At 57.4% G+C, this 22,043-nt stretch overlaps 2 protein-coding genes across 2 annotated transcripts; both read right to left on the bottom strand.

Moving 5' to 3' along the window:
* Nucleotides 1-1,353: 1,353 nt before the first annotated feature.
* Nucleotides 1,354-3,719, bottom strand: LOC123033006 (bone gamma-carboxyglutamate protein). The gene is made up of 4 exons (XM_044449294.1): nt 3,636-3,719; nt 3,150-3,197; nt 2,758-2,818; nt 1,354-1,710 (listed from the first exon to the last, which is right to left on the bottom strand). Exons 1-4 carry the CDS (start codon nt 3,694-3,696, stop codon nt 1,566-1,568), a joined length of 315 nt encoding a protein of 104 aa, XP_044305229.1. The 5' UTR covers nt 3,697-3,719; the 3' UTR covers nt 1,354-1,565.
* Nucleotides 3,720-12,079: 8,360 nt separating this feature from the next.
* PMF1 (polyamine modulated factor 1) lies at nt 12,080-20,914 on the bottom strand. Its single transcript, XM_044449046.1, has 5 exons — nt 20,748-20,914; nt 20,078-20,183; nt 15,197-15,297; nt 14,622-14,817; nt 12,080-12,898 (listed from the first exon to the last, which is right to left on the bottom strand). Exons 1-5 carry the CDS (start codon nt 20,912-20,914, stop codon nt 12,845-12,847), a joined length of 624 nt encoding a protein of 207 aa, XP_044304981.1. The 3' UTR covers nt 12,080-12,844.
* Nucleotides 20,915-22,043: the final 1,129 nt, after the last annotated feature.

Here is a 22,043-nt window from a genome sequence, read left to right as displayed (position 1 = left end):
GGGGGGGGGGGGGGGGGCTCTTGCCTGCCTGTCTGCCTGCTTGGCAAGGAGGTGGCAAGGACTGGGCGGAGACTTTGCCAGGAGCACACGGTGTGTAGCAACAGGCTTCCACGGTGGAGACCCACGGGGGACAGGTGTGCCGGGCCAGGGGACAGGTGTGGGGAACTTGCTGCTCCCTCCCTGGCAGAAGTCCGCTGCCACCAGCACCTGCCCTGCGTGGGCTGCAGAAGGGGGCAGGGGAGGGCGCTGCGCAGCAGCTGGCACTCAAAGCAGCAGCGGGCGTCTTACTGGAGCAGCGAGGGAGCCCCTGCGGTGCAGTGGTCAAGGGCGCGGGACTGGGGATGGGGGAGCGCTGCGCTCAAGGCCCCGCTCAGCCATGGGGCTGACCAGGTGGCTGGACTCAGCCCAGCCTACCTCACAGGGTAGGGGTTGTGGGGTAAGATTAATGTCTTGCAAACTGTTCTGAGACGACCGTGATGGGACTGCATAGAAAAGTTTTAAATAAATGAAATTGTGAGAAAAAGGGGAAGGAGAAATATGTAAGCGGCCTTGAGTTCCTTGAAAGGAAGAAGGTGGGCTATAAATCTAATAAGTAAATGAATAATGAGCAAGCGGCAGGGAGGCCTGGGATAAGGTGAACTGCCCACACAGGTCGCTCTTGCTTTTCCCTCGTGTGCTTTGCCTTCTTGGCTTTTCACTCTGACTACAGGGCTGTGTTTTATTGATGTGAGCTGCTGGGAGACGACAATTCTCTGCAAATATGGATCAAAAGGCAGTAAACAAACAACCCCCCACCCCAAGATCGCAAAGCAGCTCTTGACCTGCGCTTGCTGCCAGAAAAGGAGCCTGCCCCTCCCTCACGGGGGTCTCTCTCAGCAGCCGCTGGGCAGGGCTGGGCAGGGGCACTGGGCACCCCCACTTGGGAAGGTGGCACTGCCAGCCCCCCGGGATCGATGTCCTTGTCCGAGGGTAGCCCAGGTACATGTCCGCTGCACACATAACGGGCATTTAATCGACACCACGCGGCATCTCGAAGGGTGCCCACTTCTTTCCGTCATTCTGCACGAAGCCCCCAGCCAGTCCGGGCAGCCCCAGTCTGGCCGTGCCTCGCCTCACCTCGCCCCCCGCTTTCTCCTCCAAACCACCTCCCAGCCTTGCTTCTGCTGGACCTTCCCTGCTGTGGCTCTCCTTGCCTGCTGCAGCCATGCCGCTCTCTTCCTGCAGCTCATTCCTCCTCCTCCTCCTCCTCCTCCTGGCAGGCCTGCTCAGGTCTCCCCTGCCGGCGCCACCAGGCCCGCTCAGCCGGGCCACCGCACAAAAGCAGAACGAGGCGGCCAGAAGCCTGGCATCTGCTTGGATTTGAAATGGCCTGTTTTAATGGTGTTCTTGATTGGTAGAACATGAACGTTAAGCAAGCGTTTTACAGTGGGAAAGCGAAGGCACTGCTGGTGCAAAGAGAAGCCGCTCAGGCACGGGCGTCTTCAGAAAGAAGGGCAAGGCCCCTCGCCCGAGCAGAGCGACTCGACTCGGCGCTGGCCCCCCGGGGCGGCTTCAAGGCTGCGAGCCTATATGGGGCCGTAGAATCTTCGGTAGGCTTCCTGGAAGCCAACTAGGTCGGCCAGCTCGTCACAGGCGGGGTTGAGCTCACACACCTCCCGCTGCGGCTCGAAAGGGGATTTGGAGGCCACCTGGGCAGCAACATCGTAGAACCTGCGGGGAGAAGCGGCGCCGGTCAGGGGCACCTCGCGCAGCCCCCACGCGACCGCCTGCCGAAGGTGGTGCCAGCGGAGGCCCCCACAGAGCCCGCCCTGCCCAGGCCAGCCATGCCACCCTGATGGCCGGGGGCTGTAGGGGGGGGGGGAGTGTGGATGCTGGGGCTGTCCTGTGTTGTGGGAGGGGCTGACGGGGCATCTATTGCAAACTCGTTTGTTACCCACTCATCCTGCCTTCCCCCCCTTGCACACGGTCCATTTTATCCTCACAGCAACCCTGAGGGTGGGTGATGCTGAGGGTCCGTCAGAAGCCCAGAGTCCCGCTGCAGTCCAGCACTCTGCATCAGGCGGCACGCCGGCACCTGAGCTGGCTGGGTGCAGGAGGAGGACCCGCTCCCCGCCCCACATCCCTGGGCACTTCCACGCGCGCCCGGGCCACCCTCCAGCGTGGCTCGACATTGCAAAGCTTTTGCGGAGAAGCGCAAACGGAAGCCCACTTTTGCTGGGGCTCCTCCATTTTAACACTCGTGAAATCGAGTGTGAAGAGGCGCTGGTGGCTTCCCGCTTTCGGCTCTTGCACAACACTCTGGGATCAAGGGGGCCAGGCGTGCCGGAAGCGCCCCATCGGCACTGCGGGGACACTGCTTGGGGTCAGTGGGCCAGCAATCCCTTTGCCGCAACCAGCCAGCCCACGGCATGCATGCCTGCACCCAGGGAGCCAGCCCCCCTGTGAGTAAAAGACCCCAATTCTGGCCTCTGGAGGGGATTTGAACCCCAAATCTCCTGCTGGGCAATGTCTTTTCTGCAGCCAACACAAAGGGCACAGAAAATGGTGCTTTGCTCTTTTGTGGCATTTCGCTTGGCCTCGATCATGGTCTTGCCTGACCGTAGGATCGGGACCTGCCCCTGCATGGTGGATGCAGCCTCTCCGTGATTCCTGCAGGGGGCACCCAGCTTTTCCCTGCGGCTCCCCGGCGGCCACCTGGGAGGCACCCGCAGCAGCACCTCATGGCTCTCCAGTCGGGCCACTACCAGCCGCCCTTACCTGTCATAGCTCCTCCTGTGCCTCTTCACTAGTTCCGCGCTGGCGCGCTTGGAAACAAAAGCTACGGGGAAAGAAAGAGACGTGCACCAGGACGGCCTCCCCTCCAGGAAGGTTTCTCCCCGGTTACCTGCTCCACTTCATTCCCGCGGTGGCTGAGCCCTTCCGAGTGGAAACTCGGACCCTGGGAATCGCCACTCGCATTTGAAACAGTAAGAAGCGCGATTCTGGCCCTCGTTGTTGAGGAGGCCGGATAAGGCGCTTCTCCACGCGTTCTGCGCCGTCCCCCATCTCGCCCACTCCCGTGCCCCGTGCCCGGCTTTCCCGAGCCGAGCCCTTCTCGCGCACACGCACCGGGGCGTGGGGGGACCCGAAAAGGGGGACCGAGAACTGACCTTCCGCGCTGGGCGCGTTGTGGGCGCTCTCGGGGCGAGCAGAGTCCGCTGGAAGGAAGGAAGGAAGGAAGGAAGGAAGGAAGGAAGGAAGGAAGGAAGGAAGTCAGCCCGCCCGCCCGCCAAGCGCCGTTTGCGCCGGGGCAGCTGCGGCGGCGAGGGAAGGCCGAGTGCGGGAGCCCCCCTGCCCGCAGCCCGCTAAGCGCTTTTAACCGCCGCGTCGCTCCCAGGGGCGCAGGCAGCGCTGCTGGAGCGGCCCGCTGGGGAGGCACCGGGTGGAAGCGCTCGGGGGCTTGCGGGGAGGGGGAGCAGCCCGGGGGGGCCGCCAGCTTCGCGGCAGCGGCAGGGCGGCCCGCGGTCCTCGCGGAGAGCGCTCCTCTCCCGCTGCGCCAGGCTGCCCCACACGCCCCGGGCCCCTCCCGCAACCGCCCGGCGGGAGGGGATGATGGGAGAGGGCCCGCCGGCTCGGCGCAGCGGCTCCCGGCGTACCCGTCCGGCAAAGGCAGAGCGCGAGCAGCGCCAGGAGGCTCAGCAGGGGCAGCGCGCGCATGTCGGCGGAGCGGGGCGTCGTCGGGCCGCGGCGTGCCGGGCAGCTGCGCTCCGGGCGCCCCGCGCTCCGTTTATACTTTCCCGCAGCCCGGGCGGGCCACGTGAGCCCCCTCGCCCCCCAGCTCGGGAGGGGCGGGCGGCGGGGCGCGGGCCAGAGCGCCTCGGGGGCGCGCCCGCCAAGCCTCGGCGCGGCAGAGACTCGTTGCGGTTTGGGGGCGCGCCAGACCCAACTCGCCGGTCGGCGGGGAGCGGGCGGGCCGGGGCCGGGGCCGGGGCCGGGCGCTCGGCGGAGGAAGGTCGCGCGCCGGCTGGGGCTTGTCCCGGGGGCGAGGGCTGCGGCGGCCCAGGCCAAGCGGCCGGCGCGATCGCGTGGCTGTGCCGGGAGCGGACTCGGCCGGACAGAAAGGGCCGAGCCGAGGTTTCCGTGTCCGCAGAGGGAAGGCTCTCCAAGCGGGCGCCCTCCAGATGCGTTGCTCTCCAGGCCGGTTGGGGTATGCCGAGCGTGGTACTTCGACGCATCAGGAGAGCGCCGGTTGGGGAAGGGAGCCTGGCGCGATGCCGCAGCCAGAGGTGCGAGCCGGCGTGTCGCCTCAGCCACAGTGGCCAACAGGCTGTGTGTGAACCTGAGCTCACGTTTTGCCCCACCAGGGAAGCTCAGGTACTTCGAAACGTTCAGCTACACTCAGAGCTTCCAAAACAGGCCAAACGTGGCACTGAACCTGGGAATGTGTTTGCACAACACAACATACGGGAGTCCTGTGCTGTGTGAACCCAGAAGGGTTGCCAGGGTGGCCTGCTTTTGGTCTGCCATTGGGGTCGTTTGACCTCTGATTGGGTTTTTGTGTTGCATGACCTCGGATGAGTTTGGATGTAGGGAATCATCAGGATGGCGGCCAGTGGCAAGCGGGGTCCCCCAGGGCTCTGTCCTGGGGCCAATCCTGTTCAATCTTTTCATCAATGACCTGAAAGAAGGGGGGAACTGTCTACTGATCAAATTTGCAGATGATACCAAAACCGGGGCATGGCCACAACTGAGGAGCAGGTACTCCAGATCCTTTTGGATCTGGACAGACTATGGAAGTGGGCAGGAGACAACAGGATGGCGTTCAATGTGGATAAGTGCAAGGTCTTGCACTTGGGGCATAGGAATAGGTGTCATAAGTACAGGCTAGGGGACAAGTGGTTGGAGAGCAGCGCTTGTGAAAGGGACCTCGGGGTGCTGGTCGACTGCAGGCTGAACATGAGGCAGCCGTGTGATGCGGTGGCCAAGAGGGTGAACGCCACACTTGGTTGCACAGCCGGAAGTGTGGCTTCTAGATCGAGAGATTATTATTGGCACTGTATACGACTCTGGTGCACCTGCAGCTGGAGCAGTGTGTTCAATTCCGGGGCCCTCATTAGAAGAGTGATATAGCAAGTTTGGAATAAATGCAACGAAGGGTCACAAGGAGGGTGGCCGGATTGCAGGGAAAGCCGCATGAGGCGATACTGGGTCTTTTCAGCCTTGAGAGGAGGAGACTTGGAGGGGGCCTGTTAGGTACATACATACAGGTACGTGAGGGGGTGCCATGCTGATGTGGGTCATGACCATTTTCCCCCTAGTGTGGAGGGCAGGACGTGTTCCAATGGAGCCAAGCTCAGGGTACCAAGATTTAGGGTGAATGCCAGGAAGTCCTTCCTGACAGTTAGGACCCTCAGGGCATGGAATGGGCTTCCATGGGAGGTGGCCGAGGCCCCATCGGTGAAGGTGTTCAAGGACAGGCTGGACATGCACAGGGTGGGCATGTCATGAGCAGAGCTGGCTAGAGCCGTGGGTCAGGCTAGATGGCCTGGGAGACCCCTTCTGGCTCACTTTGTTTCTGTTTCTAACCCTGTTTCAGGGGTCAAGCCCAGCTACAAGACCCACTTGGCAAAGCGCAAAATCCCCTCGCCAAGAGCTTCTTTGTGCGTGCCGCCGACCGCTGCCCTCCGTGTACCGAGCTTGCCTGTGAGCGACCCTCCTCCTGCATCCCCGCACCCCCCCACACTGTCCCCCCCCCTTTCCAGCCATGTTCCTGCCCGCCATCCCCACTGTTTAGGGCTGGGAAGTGTGAGCCGTGCCGGGCAGCTGGGCACACACCGGCGGCAGCAGCCCCCCCGCCCGCCGTGCCATTTCAGGCCAGTGGGGGAGAGGCTGCTGCCACCCTTCGGCTGATCATTGCAGACGGGACCCCCTCCTGGAGCAGTGGGCAAGGGCTCACAAGGCGCATCGGCTCCTGCCCTCCAGCCAGCAGCACGCGGGGGAGCCTCCCGCACCCACCCTTTTCGGCCCGCTTCAGTCGCTGCGCCTGAGACACACCACACACGTCTGCAGGGGGGAGTAACGCAAGGGCCACATTGGTGTAGGCAGGAGCCATGCTTCCTAAGGGTTTGCTGCAGAGATAAAACAGAAGCCACGAGTGTGCATATCTCCGCTCACCAGCTTCCTTTAAGAGGCTTCAGAGCTAATTTGGCGCAGTTGCGGCACAGAAAACAGGTGTGCTCGGTGAAGGGGTTGCTTTTAATTGAACCTGAATTAGGTAATAGGTAGCACCTTGATTTACATTGTTTTGCTGGCTTCCATTATTATAATAGTGAGTTGGGGCACAATGCTGGGAATATCAACAACATGATGATACTATTAGAATCAGAATAGCAGAGTTGGAAGGGGCCATGAATCAATTCAAGCTGGGGCAACCCAGACTCAGGCTGGACATCAGGAAAAGCTTTTCTCTGTCAGAGCAACACAGCAGTGGAAGCAGCTGCCAGGAGAGGCGGGGGGCTCTCCCCCACTGGAGGCATTCAGAAAGAACCCGGGCAGCCCTCTGAGTGGGGTGGGGTGACCTGGTGTCCTGCAACAGCAGGGGGCTGGACCCCATGGCCTTCTGGCCCCTTCCAAGCCTACTGTTCTATGGTTCTATTCTAAGATGCTTACAGATGGGATTTTAAATAATCTGTCCAGAAGTTTTCCAGGGATTGATGTCAGAGCAGACAGAGTAACTATTAATTACTCTGGAAAAAGCAGAAGAGGAAGGAGGCAAGGGGAAGTGAGGCGAGGCAGGTGTGTGCGAAGGCACCGGCAGCACCAAAGAAAAGTCGGGGGGGGGGGCCGAGTGCAGCTCATCCTCTGCAGGGCTTGGGGTCCATTGTGGCTGAACAGGGGAAGGGGGGCAGCAGGGATTTGGGTGGCCTGTTGCTGCACAGGAAAGACTCTCTCAACCCAGGTGTAAGGGAGCAGGCGCACGGCCAGCTGAGAAGGGACGGATCTGGCCCCCAGCCTGCATGCAGGGCTCCTCCTGCAACAGATTGTTTGCCCACCTTTGCACTGCCACGGCCCCAAAGGGCTCCCTTTCCAGCGGCGGCCCTCTCCTGCCCAGCCGGCAGCCAAAGCCCCTTCTGTCCCCGCAGGCCCTTGGCTGCCCGGCCTGGCTGCTGAGCTGCTGCTTGCAGCCCTTCTTGAGAACAACCAGCCACGGCTCCTTTCTGCTGTCAGTGGCTCTTGCCTTGTTACCGATTTTATATGACCAGCTTTATATTGGTATTTTATCGCCCACAGTTGTTGGCCACCCTGAGTCGTTGCCAGGCCATTTCATTTCGACAGCACCCACAGCCACAGCTTTGCGTTTCCAGTGAGCCTGCACTGCAGAAGGAGCAGAGAGGCAGGCCAGAAGGCGCCTGAGGGGAAGGGGCCCGGCCGGGCTGCCTGGCTGTTGCCCTGAGCCTTTCGGAGGCGAGATGGGCTCGGGAGGGGGCTCGGCTGCCCTCCTGCACCCAGCACTGGGTCCCAGCAGCGGCGTGCAATCACTGGGCGACCAGGAAGGAGATAAACAGGGTGGAAAGTCTGACTGGGCCTCTCTGTGGCCATGAGGTGCAGGGGACTTTCAGTTTGCAAAATGGGCCCTTCTTTCCCCGGCTCCCCTGCTGTTCAGGACGGGGCCGGCATGCAAGGCAGGACCCCACTGTGGCAAGCGAGTCCACGCGTGCGCCGTGGTCCGTGTTCCACAGCCTCTGCGTCAGCAGCACTCCGTGCGTCTCATCTGAAGCTGCCTGCCAGGAGAGGGAGCTGGATCTGGGCCATGAGCAGCGGCCAGGGAAGAAGATGGACTGCAAGCATATAATCAGCAGCAGGCTGCTGGACGCTCCCACTGCTGGGGTTTCCTCTCCGCAGGATGTGGAGAACCAGAGGGAAACCCGAAGGCTTAATTTTGCCTGCTGCCTCCACGCTTTTGCCCTCGAGGCATCCCGTCCAGCGGGACACACTGCTGGGCTCCCAGCCCTGGGATGGCCTCCAGGCCCGGGGAGGAAGCAGCCGAGGGGCGCCAGACCCAGACCAGCACAGAGGCTCGGAAGGAGGGCCGGGCCCACTCCCCCCGGCGCCACGTGCGCCGCCGAGCGGAGCGGACGTGGCTCGCAGGCCTGCAGCAACAAGGCCCGCTGCCCACGCCTCCCCGCTCCCGAAGCAGCCGCAGCCGAGGAGCAAGGCCTCCGCTGCACGGCAGGAGCTGGGCAGGGGGATGCGAGGGCAGGGCAGGCAGGCCAGGAGCTGCCAGTGGCGCTAAGAGGGAGGCAGGGAGGCAGCGGGCGGAACGGGCTTGCCGGAGCTCGGGCGCTGGGAGAAAGCAGCCGCCCAGGGGTGGCCCCGGCCGAACAGCGGCTCCCAGGAGGGGCCCCGCACGGCAGGCCGGGGGGGCCCCTCCCTCCCCACCACAGGCCACGAGCCAGCCTGGCAGCGGCCTTGGGCCAACGCCGCCAACGGCCCGGTGCCCTGCGCAGCGCCGGGGCAGGAGGGGGGCCCCCCCGGCATGCCGCTCGGCATCTGCCCCCTCACCTGCCCCGGCGGAGAGTCAGCCTTGAGCTCAGGCGGGCCGGTGACGCGGGGGAGGCCGGGAGCAGGTCTTGTAGGAGCTTCCAAACACGGAAAGAAGCCGAAGGGAAGTCCGGGGGAAAGGGCGGGCCGGAAGAGCACTGCGACAACTTGCAGATGAAAAGCCACACTGAATGAATCCCTATCACTGTTTCCAAACAGCTTACATTACAGGGATTTTAAATGATGTGCACAGTTGAAGAATTAATCCAGAGTTAACTCTAGTGTAATCGTCGCACACCATGAAATCGTCTTTGGCTTATGGCCGCCCTGTGGAAGTCTTCTCCCTGGCAGCCCTTTCAAGGCCGTGCCTTCCTTGATGGAGTCCACCCATCTCCTCGCCGCTCGCCCTTTTCTTCTCCTGCCTTTGGCTTCCCCCAGCACGACTGCCTTCTCCAGAGAGGCCGGCCTTCTCATTAAGTGGCCAGAGTAGGGCAGCCTCAGTGGTGTCCTCTTGGCTTTCAAAGTTCTGTCTTGATTTAATCCAGAGCCCTCTTGTTTGTCTCCCTGTCAGTCCAGGGCATTCGCAAAACTCTCCTCCAGCACCACGATTCAAAGGCATTAATTTTCTTCTCATCAGCTTTCTTCTCTGTTCAGCTTTTGCGCCCACGCACTGGGATCAGAAATATGAGTGCAGATGCTCTTGGCCTTGGTCTCCAGTGAAGCATTCTCTTTTCTACTTCCTTCCTTGCTGCCCTTCCAAGTCCCCTTTGCATTTCTGGGCTGCAACCTCCCTTTGAAGGGATGACTCTGCCAAGGCATGCAAGATCCTTGGAAACATAGAAACTGAGCGAATCCGAAGGGGGCTCTCGGGCCATCTAGTCTGACCCCTGGCATCAGTTGGCTCCACTCATGACATGCCCACCATGTGCAAGTCCAGCCGATCCTTGAACACCCGCACCAATGGGGCCTCAACCACCTCCCGTGGGAGCCCATTCCACACCCTCGGGGTCCTGACTGTGCGGAAGTGCTTCCTGGCAACCAAATGGAGCCTTGGTTCCTTGAGCTTCGCCAAGAAAGCCCCAACTAATTAAATGCGGTTAGGTGAAGTCTTGACCTGATGCTGAAAAGATAGCAAAGCAGGCACTGGGTGGGCCTCAGAGGGTAACTCATTCTAGAACTTGGCTCCTCTTGCTGCCAGTAACTTGGGGGGGGGGCACCTGGGGACGGCCGCAGAGGCCGGCTGTAGCAGAGGGATTCCAGCAGGTATCCTGGCACCAGGCAGGGTAGGGTTTCGTAGGTTAAAACAAGCTCCCTGAATTGAGCTTGGAAGCATGCAAGCAGCCAGTGCGAGCGAGCCGGCATTGTGGTTGTGGGATCCGGCCGTCTGATCCCTTTCTTAATCTGGCTGCTGCATTTTGTACAAGCTGCAGCCTCGGAATAGTCTTCAAGGGCAGCCCCATGTGGACTGCATCGCAGTGGCGCGGTTTAGAGATGACCAGAGCATGGATCACTGACAGCAGGCTGTCTCTGTCCAGATAGGCAGGAGGCCCTCGGAGCCACTGACGCCACCTGCGCCTCAAGTGACAGAGGGGCCAGGGAGCACCCCGAGCTTCGAACCCCCTCCTCCACAGGGAGCGCAACCCCATCCGGAGCAGGTTGGACTCCCCCTGGACCTTCGGGCCCTGCCACAGCGCATGCGCGGCCGCACCCGAGAGCCGTGTCTCGGGTCTCGCATGCTGCTAGTCCGCCACGAGCAGCCAGCTTGCGCTCCGGACTCCTGTGCTCTCCCTGGAGTCTCAGCTGCTTCCCAGTTTCTAAACCTCCGGAACAGCTGAGGCTGGAGGCATCCCACACCAGCCGCCGCTGCCACAGGAACACGGCACAAGCCAGCCCAGTGTCCTGGTATCCGGTCTATATTTATAATGTAAACAAGAAACCTGTGTTTACAAAACAGGAGGTTAGCGATGAGGGTTGTTGACCCGACCAAAATTTCAGCCCGACATCCAAACACAACATTATCTCTAACTGGGAGCAGATGCCAGCAGCTGTGGAGACAGCCCCCCCCCGCCCCCGCGTGGTGCCGCAGCAGCACTGCTTTGGGACTTCTTGGAGCAACCCACGGCTGACCGTGGCTTTTTGGCGAGGAAGCATCTGCCACTGAAGCCCAGCCTCTTGCAGCGGACAGGGGAGCGCACGTCCATTGCCCGGCTTCAGCCGAGATGGCCTTGTGTCGCTGCGCCACGTCCACCTCTGCCCACACGGGCAAAGCGCGTCCAGAACCCGTGCCGTGCGACTGCACTCCGGGGCGCCGCAGGAGACCGAGGACATGCCTGCCTGCCCAGACGCAGCTGGTGCGCGGCTGCCACACAGCGGGGCTGCCATGGGACGACCTGCTCCCGGGGCACTTACTCGGAGCCCTCCTCCCGGCGGCCCTTCCTCTCAGCGTTTTAGTACCAACGTCTTCCTAGCAGCTGGGACTGGTTCACCCACAACAGGAGATTCTGGCTGCTACTGGGATCAGCCGAATTCCCCTTGACCGCCCCCGGCAGGGTGACCCGACCCCGTGCTCCTAACCCTTTGGCTGGCTCCGCACCAGGGGCCCAGGCAGTCGCTCTCTCTGCCACAGAGCAATCCCAAGACTCCACGGAAGAAAAGTGCATCGGGTCAAAAGAACTTCCACCGTTGCAGAACCCTGCGATGTGGTGTCCCGAGGAGCATTCCGTGTCCTGCTTTCCAAAATCTGATGCCGAAGACTGAGCCGAAGCCCTTCTGCACACGCAGGACGTAGGCTCCCAGTGAGCGCTGGGCCCCCCACAGGTCCCGAAAGGGAGGTCAGTGCTTGCACCTGCTGTTACAGGCCCTCCGCTGAAGATGGGGTGGCTCACATGCCATCGCAGGCAGCTGCTGGGCTGGGGCCCCCACGGATTGGGGCGAGCGGCAGTACCCTCGGGCGCCTCTCCCAGAGTCGCTCCACAGATATCCTGGGGACGCCGTGGGGGCACTGACGTCTCCCCCTTCCCACCACCACGTCCGAGCAGGAGCGGTCCTTGCGAGCCACATCACGGGCCGCCACCGCTCTGCCGCAACCAAGCCGTGCCTCCGCGCCCAGCGCGCCACCCAGCGCCAACACTGCTTGGCCAAGCCATGCTCACCTCCCTGCCTGGCCTTGCAGCACCTGCCCGGGGAGGGGATGAGCTGCTCCTCCCATCCACACCCAGGAAAAGGCCCCTTCGTGCCCGGCACCGCGGCTGCCGGGCTACCACGGCACGGGCCTTGCGGGAAGGGGAGAGCCGAGCCTCATCCTGCTCCGCTTCGCTGAAGGAGCCCGCACAGCCCGGGAGGGCGCCTGAGGGTGGGAGGGCGCCGGGGGGGGCGGCCGTCACTGGCACTCCCTACGAACTGCCTGGCCAGAAAGGCAAGCTTTTCGCCTCTCCTGCCAAGCGGCTCCTGCCAAGGTGGTTTTGGCCACCTTGGGCTTGTCATGTCATCTGGGTTCAGGCAGCACACGGAATGGCTTGCAGATGACTCTGCTTGGATTAAAGAACTGCAAGACTAGAACTGTAACCATGTTATTTTAATACAAACCAAATGGCTTGGCAGGACTATTTTCGAAGCCTCAAAGTATTCCAGAAGGACACCAGGAGGTTTGGCTGTGCTCTTTCCTCTAGAACTGTCTCTGCTCGTTTTAAACATCAAGAGCGAGGCATTTTGTCCAACAAAAACCGAACCAAGGGGGCTTTGCCCCAGTCCTCTACAGGCACCTCGGTTTTTAACAGGCAGATGGAGTGTCCTGTGGCGACCCCGTCGCCGATTTGCCTGTGGCGGAGCTCCAGATGTGTCTTCTACCATCATACCCCCCATGAGGACGGAGCTTTTTCTCCTGCCTTACGCGACAAGTCACTCCTAGGACAGACGCTCTGAACAGATGACGATCCAGGGAGCCAGCGACCAGCACGAGAGAGGAGGAACCTTAAGATGCAGAAGCAGCTGCACTGGGGATAACCAAAGAATTGCGAGGGGGGAACTTGTGCTTCCTGAGGAGGATTAACAAGCATCGTGGCCAAAGAGCCAGAACTGGGGCCCTGTAAAAAAGGCACGCTGGCTTGCACAGTCCAACATTCCCAGACCCACAGAAAACAGGCTCGAAAGATGTCCAGCAGCAGAAGCGCCGGGGGCACTGCTTGGAAGGGTCGTACGCTAGGGGAATTTGTCCTGCCACCAAGTTCAGCTCAGCAAATTCCTCAGGGAAGCCTATGGGGGAGAGCCAGTGTCAGTGGCCTGTTTCTGATGCCGACCATCTTCCCCGCGTGAGAAGTACGCAGGCTCAGTGAAGCTCATCAAACATATTCACAACCTTCTGACCTTCTTCAGCAATTTCCTGGAAGGAAGAGAGGAAGTAAGATTGGTCTGACTGGGTTTATGAGGTTTAATTCTTTGCTCTTTCGGGTGTCCACCCCATGGGATAGCTTACGGTAACTGTAACCACTTAAAACACCAAAAACAATCAAACATAGAACATAGAAAACAAAAAGTGAATGCAGACGTGTTGGCTAGAACATTTCCAAAATCCATCTCTAATACTTTTATCAGCATTGCTCTGATAAAGTTACCTCCCCGCCACAAAAAAAATCACCATCTGAAAGTCATTTCCATATCCAGAACCCACCTTTAAGCTCCGCTTCAGAAAACTAATTATAAGGGAACAAATTCAGCCAGGCCCAACCCTTGCAGGGAAACAGGGAGAAAATGTATATAATTTTCAAACATGGCATTGAAGGTCCTCTCAGAGGCAGATCTTTTCCACAGGACAGTCTCAAAAAAAGTTCAATAATTGCTCAGAGAACTGTAGTTTCCTAGGTTTCTTGGAAGAAAATGAGAGAGGAAAAGGCACAAGCGGTTTCAGAATCTGTCGACAGTATCTTGATCTTGCCAACCGTGGCTCAGGCCCGCACTGGGAGCTGAGAGCAGCTTGGCTGCCCTGGCACCAGCAGCCTGACGCCAGGGGCGTCTCTTGTTTCTGCTGGTCCTCTCAGCAGCTGTCAATGCCAGGCTTGCTGCACCAGAGGAAGGGGAACCTTCCATCAACTCTGCTGAGAAACCCACCCTATCTGACTTTCCTTTAAGCTGTTTACATTTAAGTCTGCCTGATCAGCAAAACATTTAAGAACCGGAACCTTCCATTTCTAGGAGTAAAAAATTAAGGAAGCCCATTTTTATTTCACGTCACAGTGCACCCACTTCTCACTGAGCTGAACCCTAAAGCCACACGGACCCCACGCCGACGTCCTGTCTTTTGCAAACCTTGTGGGGGGCCTTCCAGGCCTAGCGAAGCTTTCCTTTTGTGCATGGGTGGGGTGGGTCTGTCTGGATGCCTAGTGCAACAACTCCCTCCATCCCTGGTCGGATGGCAACTGGGACTAGACTAATGGATAACTGACAGGGGGCTGGGGGAAACTGGGGGGCAGGCTTCCCCCACTCACGTTCACTCTGTACAAGCTGCCAGCCAGTCGTCAGGCTCCGTTCAAAGGCTGCTACCTGGAAGCCCCCCCAAGGAGTGGGGCTGGGATGCTTGTAGGAACGCCAGCTCCTCTGAACAGCCCCCTTCATTCTTCCGAGAGCTTGTTTCACGCCTTGCCGCCTTGGGAGGTATACTTGGCAGAGCAGCAGGGAAGAGATCTGGTCACACCATCCAAGCTCTCTGAGAAGCGCCCTCTCCCTGCCTGAGGGGGACTGCAACTCCGCTTCATTTCACCAAGTTCCTCCTTACTGCCTGATTACACTTCACATTTGAAAGTTCTAGGGGTGTTTTTCATTGTCGCTGCACTATTATAGCTACAGGCAGTCTGAGCCCAGAAGGTGGGATGGACGTGTCTATAAATACATAGGTAATGATACTTAACAAACCCCACCTTCGAGAAATGAAAGGTTCACCAGGCTCAGTCTCATGACCTTCCCCCTCCTTTCCACATCCTTTTTTGTGCCAAGCAGAAACTGCAGTCTGGTGAGCAGAAAGAAACGGCTGTGGGGGCGGGTTGCTTGCCCTCCCTGCAGGCTGCTGCTGTGGCAAGTCCCTGCAGACCCTCTTCCGAGGCTGCGCTCACCTGCCAGGCCTCCTTGCGCTTTTGGATCTCCTCCTGCAAGCTTTCCATTTTCTTTCGACCAGCCAACACCGCCTGGGCCAGCTGGGCATTCCCCTCTTCTTTCTCTTTTAGAGCCCTCTGCAGGAGCTTGCGCTGCTTCAGAAAGTATGGCACAACCCCACTGCGGACATCTTCCTCTGGGACTCCCCTGGGGCGCCTGCAATCGGCAAGAGGGCGCAGGTCAGGAGCGGCGGCAGAGGGGGCTCAGGCAGCGTTGCCTCAGCACGTTCTCTCGTGCTGGGAAGATGCACGTCCCCGTGCATGCAAGCGCCGCGGGAGCCCCGGTGCACAGCACGCCTCGCGGGAGGCCTGGCTGACCAGTGGCACCCCACACCGTGCGACTCTTGGCTCTGCATGGAGGGACCACGGCCCAGTCCCCGCCCTGGTGCGCACCGCACGGCCGGCACTGGTGGGGAGCACCTTCCTCCCGACAGGCTGGCAGGCTTCGGAGAAGCGCTGCGTGCCCCTGGCAGAGGCGCTGCGGGGCCGGCCGGGTCGATCCAGACAGGCAGGCCCCACACCGAGCCATTCCGTACCATGCAGGCGTCTCCCGGCCTTTTGCTCCGCCCACAAGCCTGTCCAGCGATTCAAACAACACTGTGAGATTCCCTTCTTCCTTCAGCTCTTGGATCTCCTCCTGTACGAACAGAAAAACCCATCAGTATGTGGGGAAGCATTTCCCCCTCCAACTCCAACTCCCAGGGCCTTTCGTTCCAAGAGTCTGTAAAAGCCAAGAGGCTGCAGTACTGTGGGGGTGGGTGGACTTTATGGCCCCCAGTTAAGAAGGCATAACTTTGGGGGGACTCAAGCGTGCCAACTCCTCAACCTTCTGACTTTTGCTTTGGCAGATCCGTTGCCTCCAGTACCTCCTCTGGCCCAAGCGTTTGCTCAGTCCTTGCCAGACTCCAGATTTTCTCACTTTTCAATCTGCAAACTGGGAAGTCGGCCAAGATAGCCATGTCATTTCACTGCCCAGTCAATAGAGAGAGGACCAGCAAGTTTGCGGTTAGCATCCTCCATAGTCCTGACACATATTATATTCTTAAAACAAGAGAAAATAGCTGCAGTAAGTAGAACAGGGGAGTCACACTGGAAGAGAGGTGTGGTTTGTTCCAAACAAAGTTAACAGCAGAAGCTAGTTCCGAACAGATTTGTAGATCTTGGTCTGCCACCCGACATTCTGATATAAGTTTCTAGCATTTATACTCCACCCTTAAATAAAATTCTCAGAGCAGCATACAAAATTTAAAAACACAACAGAAAAAATATGCAGAAATGTACTAAAAACCGGATTCCAAATACTGTTACGGTCTCACATCTCAACTGCCCTCACACTGACTGACTGGATAAATGTGCCTTCCAATCACGGAAAGGGGCTTGAATGTCTCAACATCCCTGGACCAACCAACCAGATGGGGCACGATCTGGATGGACCTCTAAGCAGTGCCACTCAGGACCAGTGGAAGACATAAGTGGGGTGGCGGCAATCAGAAGTGGCGACCGCTGCTGGGCTACCAAATTTAATTGATATTTAAGCGGGAAATTGCCAAGGAAGTCCAGCACAGTGAGATTAGGAAGCCTCTCTAAAATGATGAAAATGGCACAAAGGGAATTGAAAGAGGGATCAAGAGTGTTAAATCTGCTTGCAGAAAACAATAAAACAATAAGAAAGAAGTCAGAAAGAAAGCACCAAGTCCAAGAGGTCACCAGCAAGGCACTGAGGAAGCCTCAATGAAAAAGTCTTCCTTCAGAAAATGGAAACCTTGGCCAAATAAGAACAAAAGGAACACCAACCTGCTCAAAGGAAATGCAAGCAGACAATCAAAAAGCAAACAAGAATAAATTGAGGAGCCAGTGTGCGGCAGTGTTTCCAGTGCTGGGACTCGGGAAATCCAGGTTCCAATTTGCACTCAGCGGTGAATCTCACTGGTGGCTCCGGGCCCATCACACTCCGTCTAGCCTGCCTCAGAGGTTTGCTGGGAGGATAAAATGAAGCGGGGGGACTATATGTCACACGGAGATGGGTAGAGACCTGTTCTCCCTGCAGAGGAAGGCAGGACGCACTTCAACGGAGCAAAGCTCAGGGAGCCAAGGTTCCATTTGGATGCCAGAAAGCACTTCCTGACAGTCAGGACCCCGAGGGGGTGGAATGGGCTTCCCCGGGAGGTCATTGAGGCCCCATCGGTGCGGGTGTTCAAGGACAGGCTGGACGTCCACATGGTGGGCATGTCGTGAGTGGAGCCGTCTGGTGCCAGAGGTCAGACTAGATGGCCCGGGAGGCCACTTCTGACTGTTTCTATACAACTTGTCTTGGGTTCTTCACAAGAGGAAAAAGGTGGAATGTAATATAACACCAAAGCCAATAATAAAGAATTCTTTAAACATTTCAGAAGCAACAAACTATCCAAGGATTGTTGAGTGCCACTGCAGCTAAAAAGGCATTAAAGGAGAAAAAGGCATTCAGGGAGAAGCTGAATAAATTCACCTTTAAGCGAAAGGGCCACCAAAGTGGGAGAATCATAATGTAAGTGTAAAGTGATTCACAATGGGACTAAAACTCCCAGTTGCATATATATTGTAAGCCTCTCACAGAACCTTCGGTTTATGGGGCAGCATAGAAATGGAATTACATATTGTAAGCCGTCCTGAGATTTTGAATGGAATGGAATATTGTTAGCCGTCCTGAGATTTTGAATAATAGGACGGCATACCAAAGCTTTTAATAAATAAATAAAATAATAAATGAATATGGTGAGGGGAAGTGAGCCATTGGTGACTGGTGTACTAGGGGGCAGCTCAAATGCTGGCTGATACAAAAACGGCAAAGTCCATGTTGGGCATCACTAGCAGAGGAATCAAAATAAATTCAAAAAGCAAAATGTTTCTAGTACACCAGTCTTTGCTCCTGATTAGAAACTAAGATTTAGGAGAAAAAGTTATTCCATTTAGTTCAAGTAATGGATCACAAGCTTCTGAATTGCATGACAGCTTACAAAACGGTAGCGAAAGGTACTGCAACTGCGCAATTAAAACCGAGGGCACTTGACTGCATTTAATGCACAAACCAATGCCCAATGTTGCCAAGACCCATAAATGCCAGATCTCATGGCCTTATAATAAAGCCTATGTCCTCTCACTTCCTGGCAAATGGGGAAGAAATGGAGGTAGTGAGAGATTTTATTTTCTTGGGCTCCAAGATCACCGCAGACGGTGACTGCAGCCAAGAAATTAAAATTCCTTGAGAGGAAAGCTACGGCAAATCTAGACAGCATACTAAAAAGCAGAGACATCACCCTGCCAACAAAAGTGCGTATAGTCAAGGCTATGGTTTTCCCAGTTGCGATGTATGGCTGTGAAAGCTGGACCATAAGGAAGGCTGAGCGCCAAAGGATTGAGGCCTTTGAATTGTGGTGCTAGCGGCGACTCCTGCGAATCCCTTGGACCGCAAGGCGATCAAAGCGGTCAGTCCTAGAGAAGATCAACCCTGACTGCTCTTTAGAAGGCCAGATACTGAAGATGAAACTCAAATACTTTGGCCACCTAATGAGAAGGAAGGACTCCCTGGAGAAGACCCTTAGCTGGGAACAATAGATGGCAAAAGAAGAAGGGGATGGCAGAGGATGAGGTGGCAGGATGGAGTCACTGAGGCAGTTGGTGTGAGCTTGGGTGGACTCCGGGAGATGGTGGAGGACAGGAAGGCCTGGAGGAATGTTGTCCATGGGGTCGCGATGGGTTGGACGCGACTTCGCAACTAATAACAACAACAATGTGCAGAATAAGTAGCAATAGCATCTAATGGTAGTATGATTGTGAACAGATAACCTTAAAAAATGCTGGGTTTTGTAGCTGAAACTGCATTAGCGCAACACAGTTCAACTAATCCTTGACACTGACAAGCCTTTACTGGAAAGTTGCTACTATAATTAGCATACTGAGGCCTCTTAGATTTTCTTCAAGTGATTATACATGTGTGCACACTTATTTTGTACTATACAAAAATACAATTTTTGTATTGTAAACATTTTATTTTATTTTTAATATCTGATCAGGATGATTGAACTTGGTGTCCTGTACTGAGCAGGAGGTTGGACCCAATGGCCTTCTGGCCCCTTCCAACTCTACTATTCTATGATTCTGTTTTAATATGGAGCATATTTAATGTGCCGTTGCTAACTGTCCAGAGAGCTTCAGCTGTCAGGTGGTACAGAAAATGTATGAATGCCAATATCATATTGCTCTGAAACAACTCTGTAGTGCAACCACACTAGTAATACTGTCTATAGTTAGGTTCCCACATCAAAAAAATAATATTGTAGAGTTGGGCTAAAAATGATCAAAGGGCTGGAGCTGGTTTTGATTGCAATATTGGGGGCTCTTTATCTGAGAGAAATGATGAGGAAGGGGAAATGTTAGAGAAGTGTAAAATTGTGCATGGAGAAAAGCAGAAAGGAAAACACTGTTCACCTTGCCTAAGTATATTGGAATTCCAAGGAGGTCACTCCAGCGAACTCGAGCGGTGGAAGATTCAGGCCAGATCAAATGAAATGCTTCACCTTATAGCGCATACTTAAATCTATGGACTCAATTTCCACAATATGTAATGGTGGCCATCCATTTGGATAGCTTGAAAAGGGGTTCAAGGAAAGTCACAGAGGATTTAAGTTACCAATGGTTACTCGTCATGATCGCCATATCCTGCTTCTGGAAGCAGAGGCAGTGTGCCCAGCTGCTGGGGAAGATAGGCAGGAGGTGCTGCCACACGCACCGCCCGCATGTTTCCCTTGGGCAGAGCAGAATTCTAGAGGGACTCGTGGTCTGACCCAGCAGCACTCTTCCGATGCTTGCGTGTGTCCTTTTTCGGAAGTAATGTTTAAACGTGATCCATCATCTTGTTAGATCTCTCCAAAATCAGCATATAAGGCTTCTTGTGCGCTCATCATAACTCATTCAAGGAAGCTTGTGGGGGCTTTTGACATCTCTGGCGTTTCCCAACCATGTTCACAAGCAGAGTGAGGCAAGTCTGGTTTATCCCAGATAACTCTTACTCACTCAGGAAGCCCAGCATAATTTGGTAATTCTGCACTGTGTCACAGCACCACCTTGTGTTGTGCAACAGAAAGGAGAGAAGCAACCCCCTCCCCAGCAAACAGCCCTGGCAAAGCACCAGGCTAAATGCCTCATACAGAGAAACTTTAGGGAATTATATTTATAATTATATGTGTGTGTGTGTTAATATCAGATGTCCTACCATGGGCTCCCACTTTGGAGTATAAATTCGACAGGGAATATACTGCAGGGAGGACTAACTGCGAATCTGAAAAAACCAACTGCCCTTCCTCATTTCTTGAAAGGACGATTTGCCGGTTGCACTGACAAATACGAGGAATGTTCTTGGGTGTTGTCCCCTGGGCTCTTACCTGAACTGAGCTTTGCAGATGGGACACAAACTGATCGTAAACACACTTTGTGAGTTCAGGCTGTGCTTTGTAGAGCCGTTTGTAGCACTTCACGAATTGTTGGTACCTTGGGTTATAGGAAGAATGATCGTTTCGAGTACACTTTAAAAATGCCATACAGCAATCTGGGAAGTCCCTCCCAACGGCAGCCGTCGCCAGAGCAGGGGCCCACCTGAAGCCCCCCGCGCCCCCAAGTCTGTGATGCTATTATGGAGGGGAGGGAGGGGGGAGGGCGCGGACCGTAGAGGGGGCCCGTGCTGGATCCCGACGGGGGCCCAGCAAGCTCCTGCAACCGGCCTCCAGAGAAAAGCGGGAAGGTGCCGTGCAGAGCTTCCCTGGCCCCGCAGGAGGCGAGGCGAGGCGGGCTGAGCCCTTGGCCGAGCGCCGGCCGCCACGCTGCACCGGCGGGCACTGCAGAGCCAGGCGCGACGCTCGGCCGCGGGGAAAGGAAACGGACGGCGCCCTCCGGGATGCACATCGCCCCTCCCCGGCCCGTTGGACGGCCTGCAGCTGCCACCCCTCCGCGGGCTGGGGACGATGGGCCCGCAGCCACAGCCCCGCCCGCCAGCGGAGCCTCAGGTCTCGCGAGACTTCCCCGCCCCGCGCGACGCTCCCCCCCGGCCGCGCTCACCCGCCGCTCTCCAGCGTCTGCAAGAAGGTGTCCACGATGTAGTCCAAGATCTGCTCGCGGCCGAGGGTGCCTTGCGGGGCCGGGCAGGGAGGGGCCGCGGCGGCTGCGGGGCGGCTCTCCTCGGCGGCGCCCGTGCCCGGCGCTCCGCCCGCCGCCGCCGCCGCCATCTCGGCCCGCCAAACTGCGGCGGATCCACAGCTCCGCCCGCCTGCGTCCGCGCGCCGCTCCGGATTGGTGGCCTTTCCACCAATTCTGGCCGCGCGAACGCAAGGGCGGGCGTTATGCCAGGGGCCTCCTTCCATTGGCCATCTGTCCCCGTGTGGCGTCCAATGGGCAGCGCTTCTGAAGCAAAAGTCCTGGCCGCGCGCGCGCCCTTGTGCCCGGCTGCGTTCGACTCTCGAGGCGCGGCGCGGGCCGCTTGCACGGAGGCGCGTGCGGGATCACCGCTTTGTGCCTTCCGCTCTCGTCCGGAGTCATTTCGCATCGTTGCTGCTCACTGCAAGTAATGTGAAAGCACGTGCGCATCTTAAATTACCGATGAGTGAAAACCTATTTTCCCTCCTTCCTCGGATTCGAATCCAGCTTTTCTTATAATACGTTCCGCAAACAGATCGAACAAGGAAAAGTGCGCCCACCCGTGTCTGATGCCTTTGCCTGTGGGGGACCCCTCGCTCTCTCCACAGGCTTTGCCCTCGCTGTGGCGCCTGTGGCCCGCGATCTCTTTCGGGACCACCCGTGGCTTCTCGTGATCCACACAGCCAGAGGCTTTGCTGCAGTCCGCAAAGCAGAGACCGCTCTTCTTCCGAAACGCTTCGGTGTCTGCGCGTCCAGCCTGCCTTGCCTGGGGTTCTGAGTGCCCCTTCCTCTCCAGAATCCAGCTTGGATGCCCGGCGTCTCCTGCTCCAGGCAGGGGGAACCTCTTTGCTGCAGCACCGTGAGCGTCGCTTTGCTCGCGCAGGAAGTTAGTGCAATGGCTGCTGCTCTCTTTTGCCTCTCCTTTCCCGGGACCGGAAAGGATACGGCTTGTTTCCACTCTGCGGGCCCGTTTTGTTTCTATATTTGTTGGCGACCTCGCGAGGGGATCTGGGTGGATTCAGTCTGCAGGAACGAGTGCCCTCCAGAATGGCCCGGCCGGCGCAGCTGCTCGGCTCTTGTAAATGCATGGCTGAGCTCCCTTTCTGGAGTCCTTCCATCTCCGATTTGGCCTTTCCTTCTCGTGCTTCGCAGGGCTCTCAGTGCGAGGAGGACTCGGAAGTGGGTTGCCACTGATCTCCCTGCCCCGAGGGCCACAGAGTG

The sequence above is a fragment of the Varanus komodoensis genome, unplaced genomic scaffold (assembly GCF_004798865.1).
Source record: "Varanus komodoensis strain SLA01 unplaced genomic scaffold, ASM479886v1 scaffold57, whole genome shotgun sequence".
Classification (NCBI taxonomy): domain Eukaryota; kingdom Metazoa; phylum Chordata; class Lepidosauria; order Squamata; family Varanidae; genus Varanus; species Varanus komodoensis.
The sequence above is the reverse complement of the archived record's forward strand: the minus strand, read 5'-3'. Positions and strand labels throughout refer to the sequence as shown.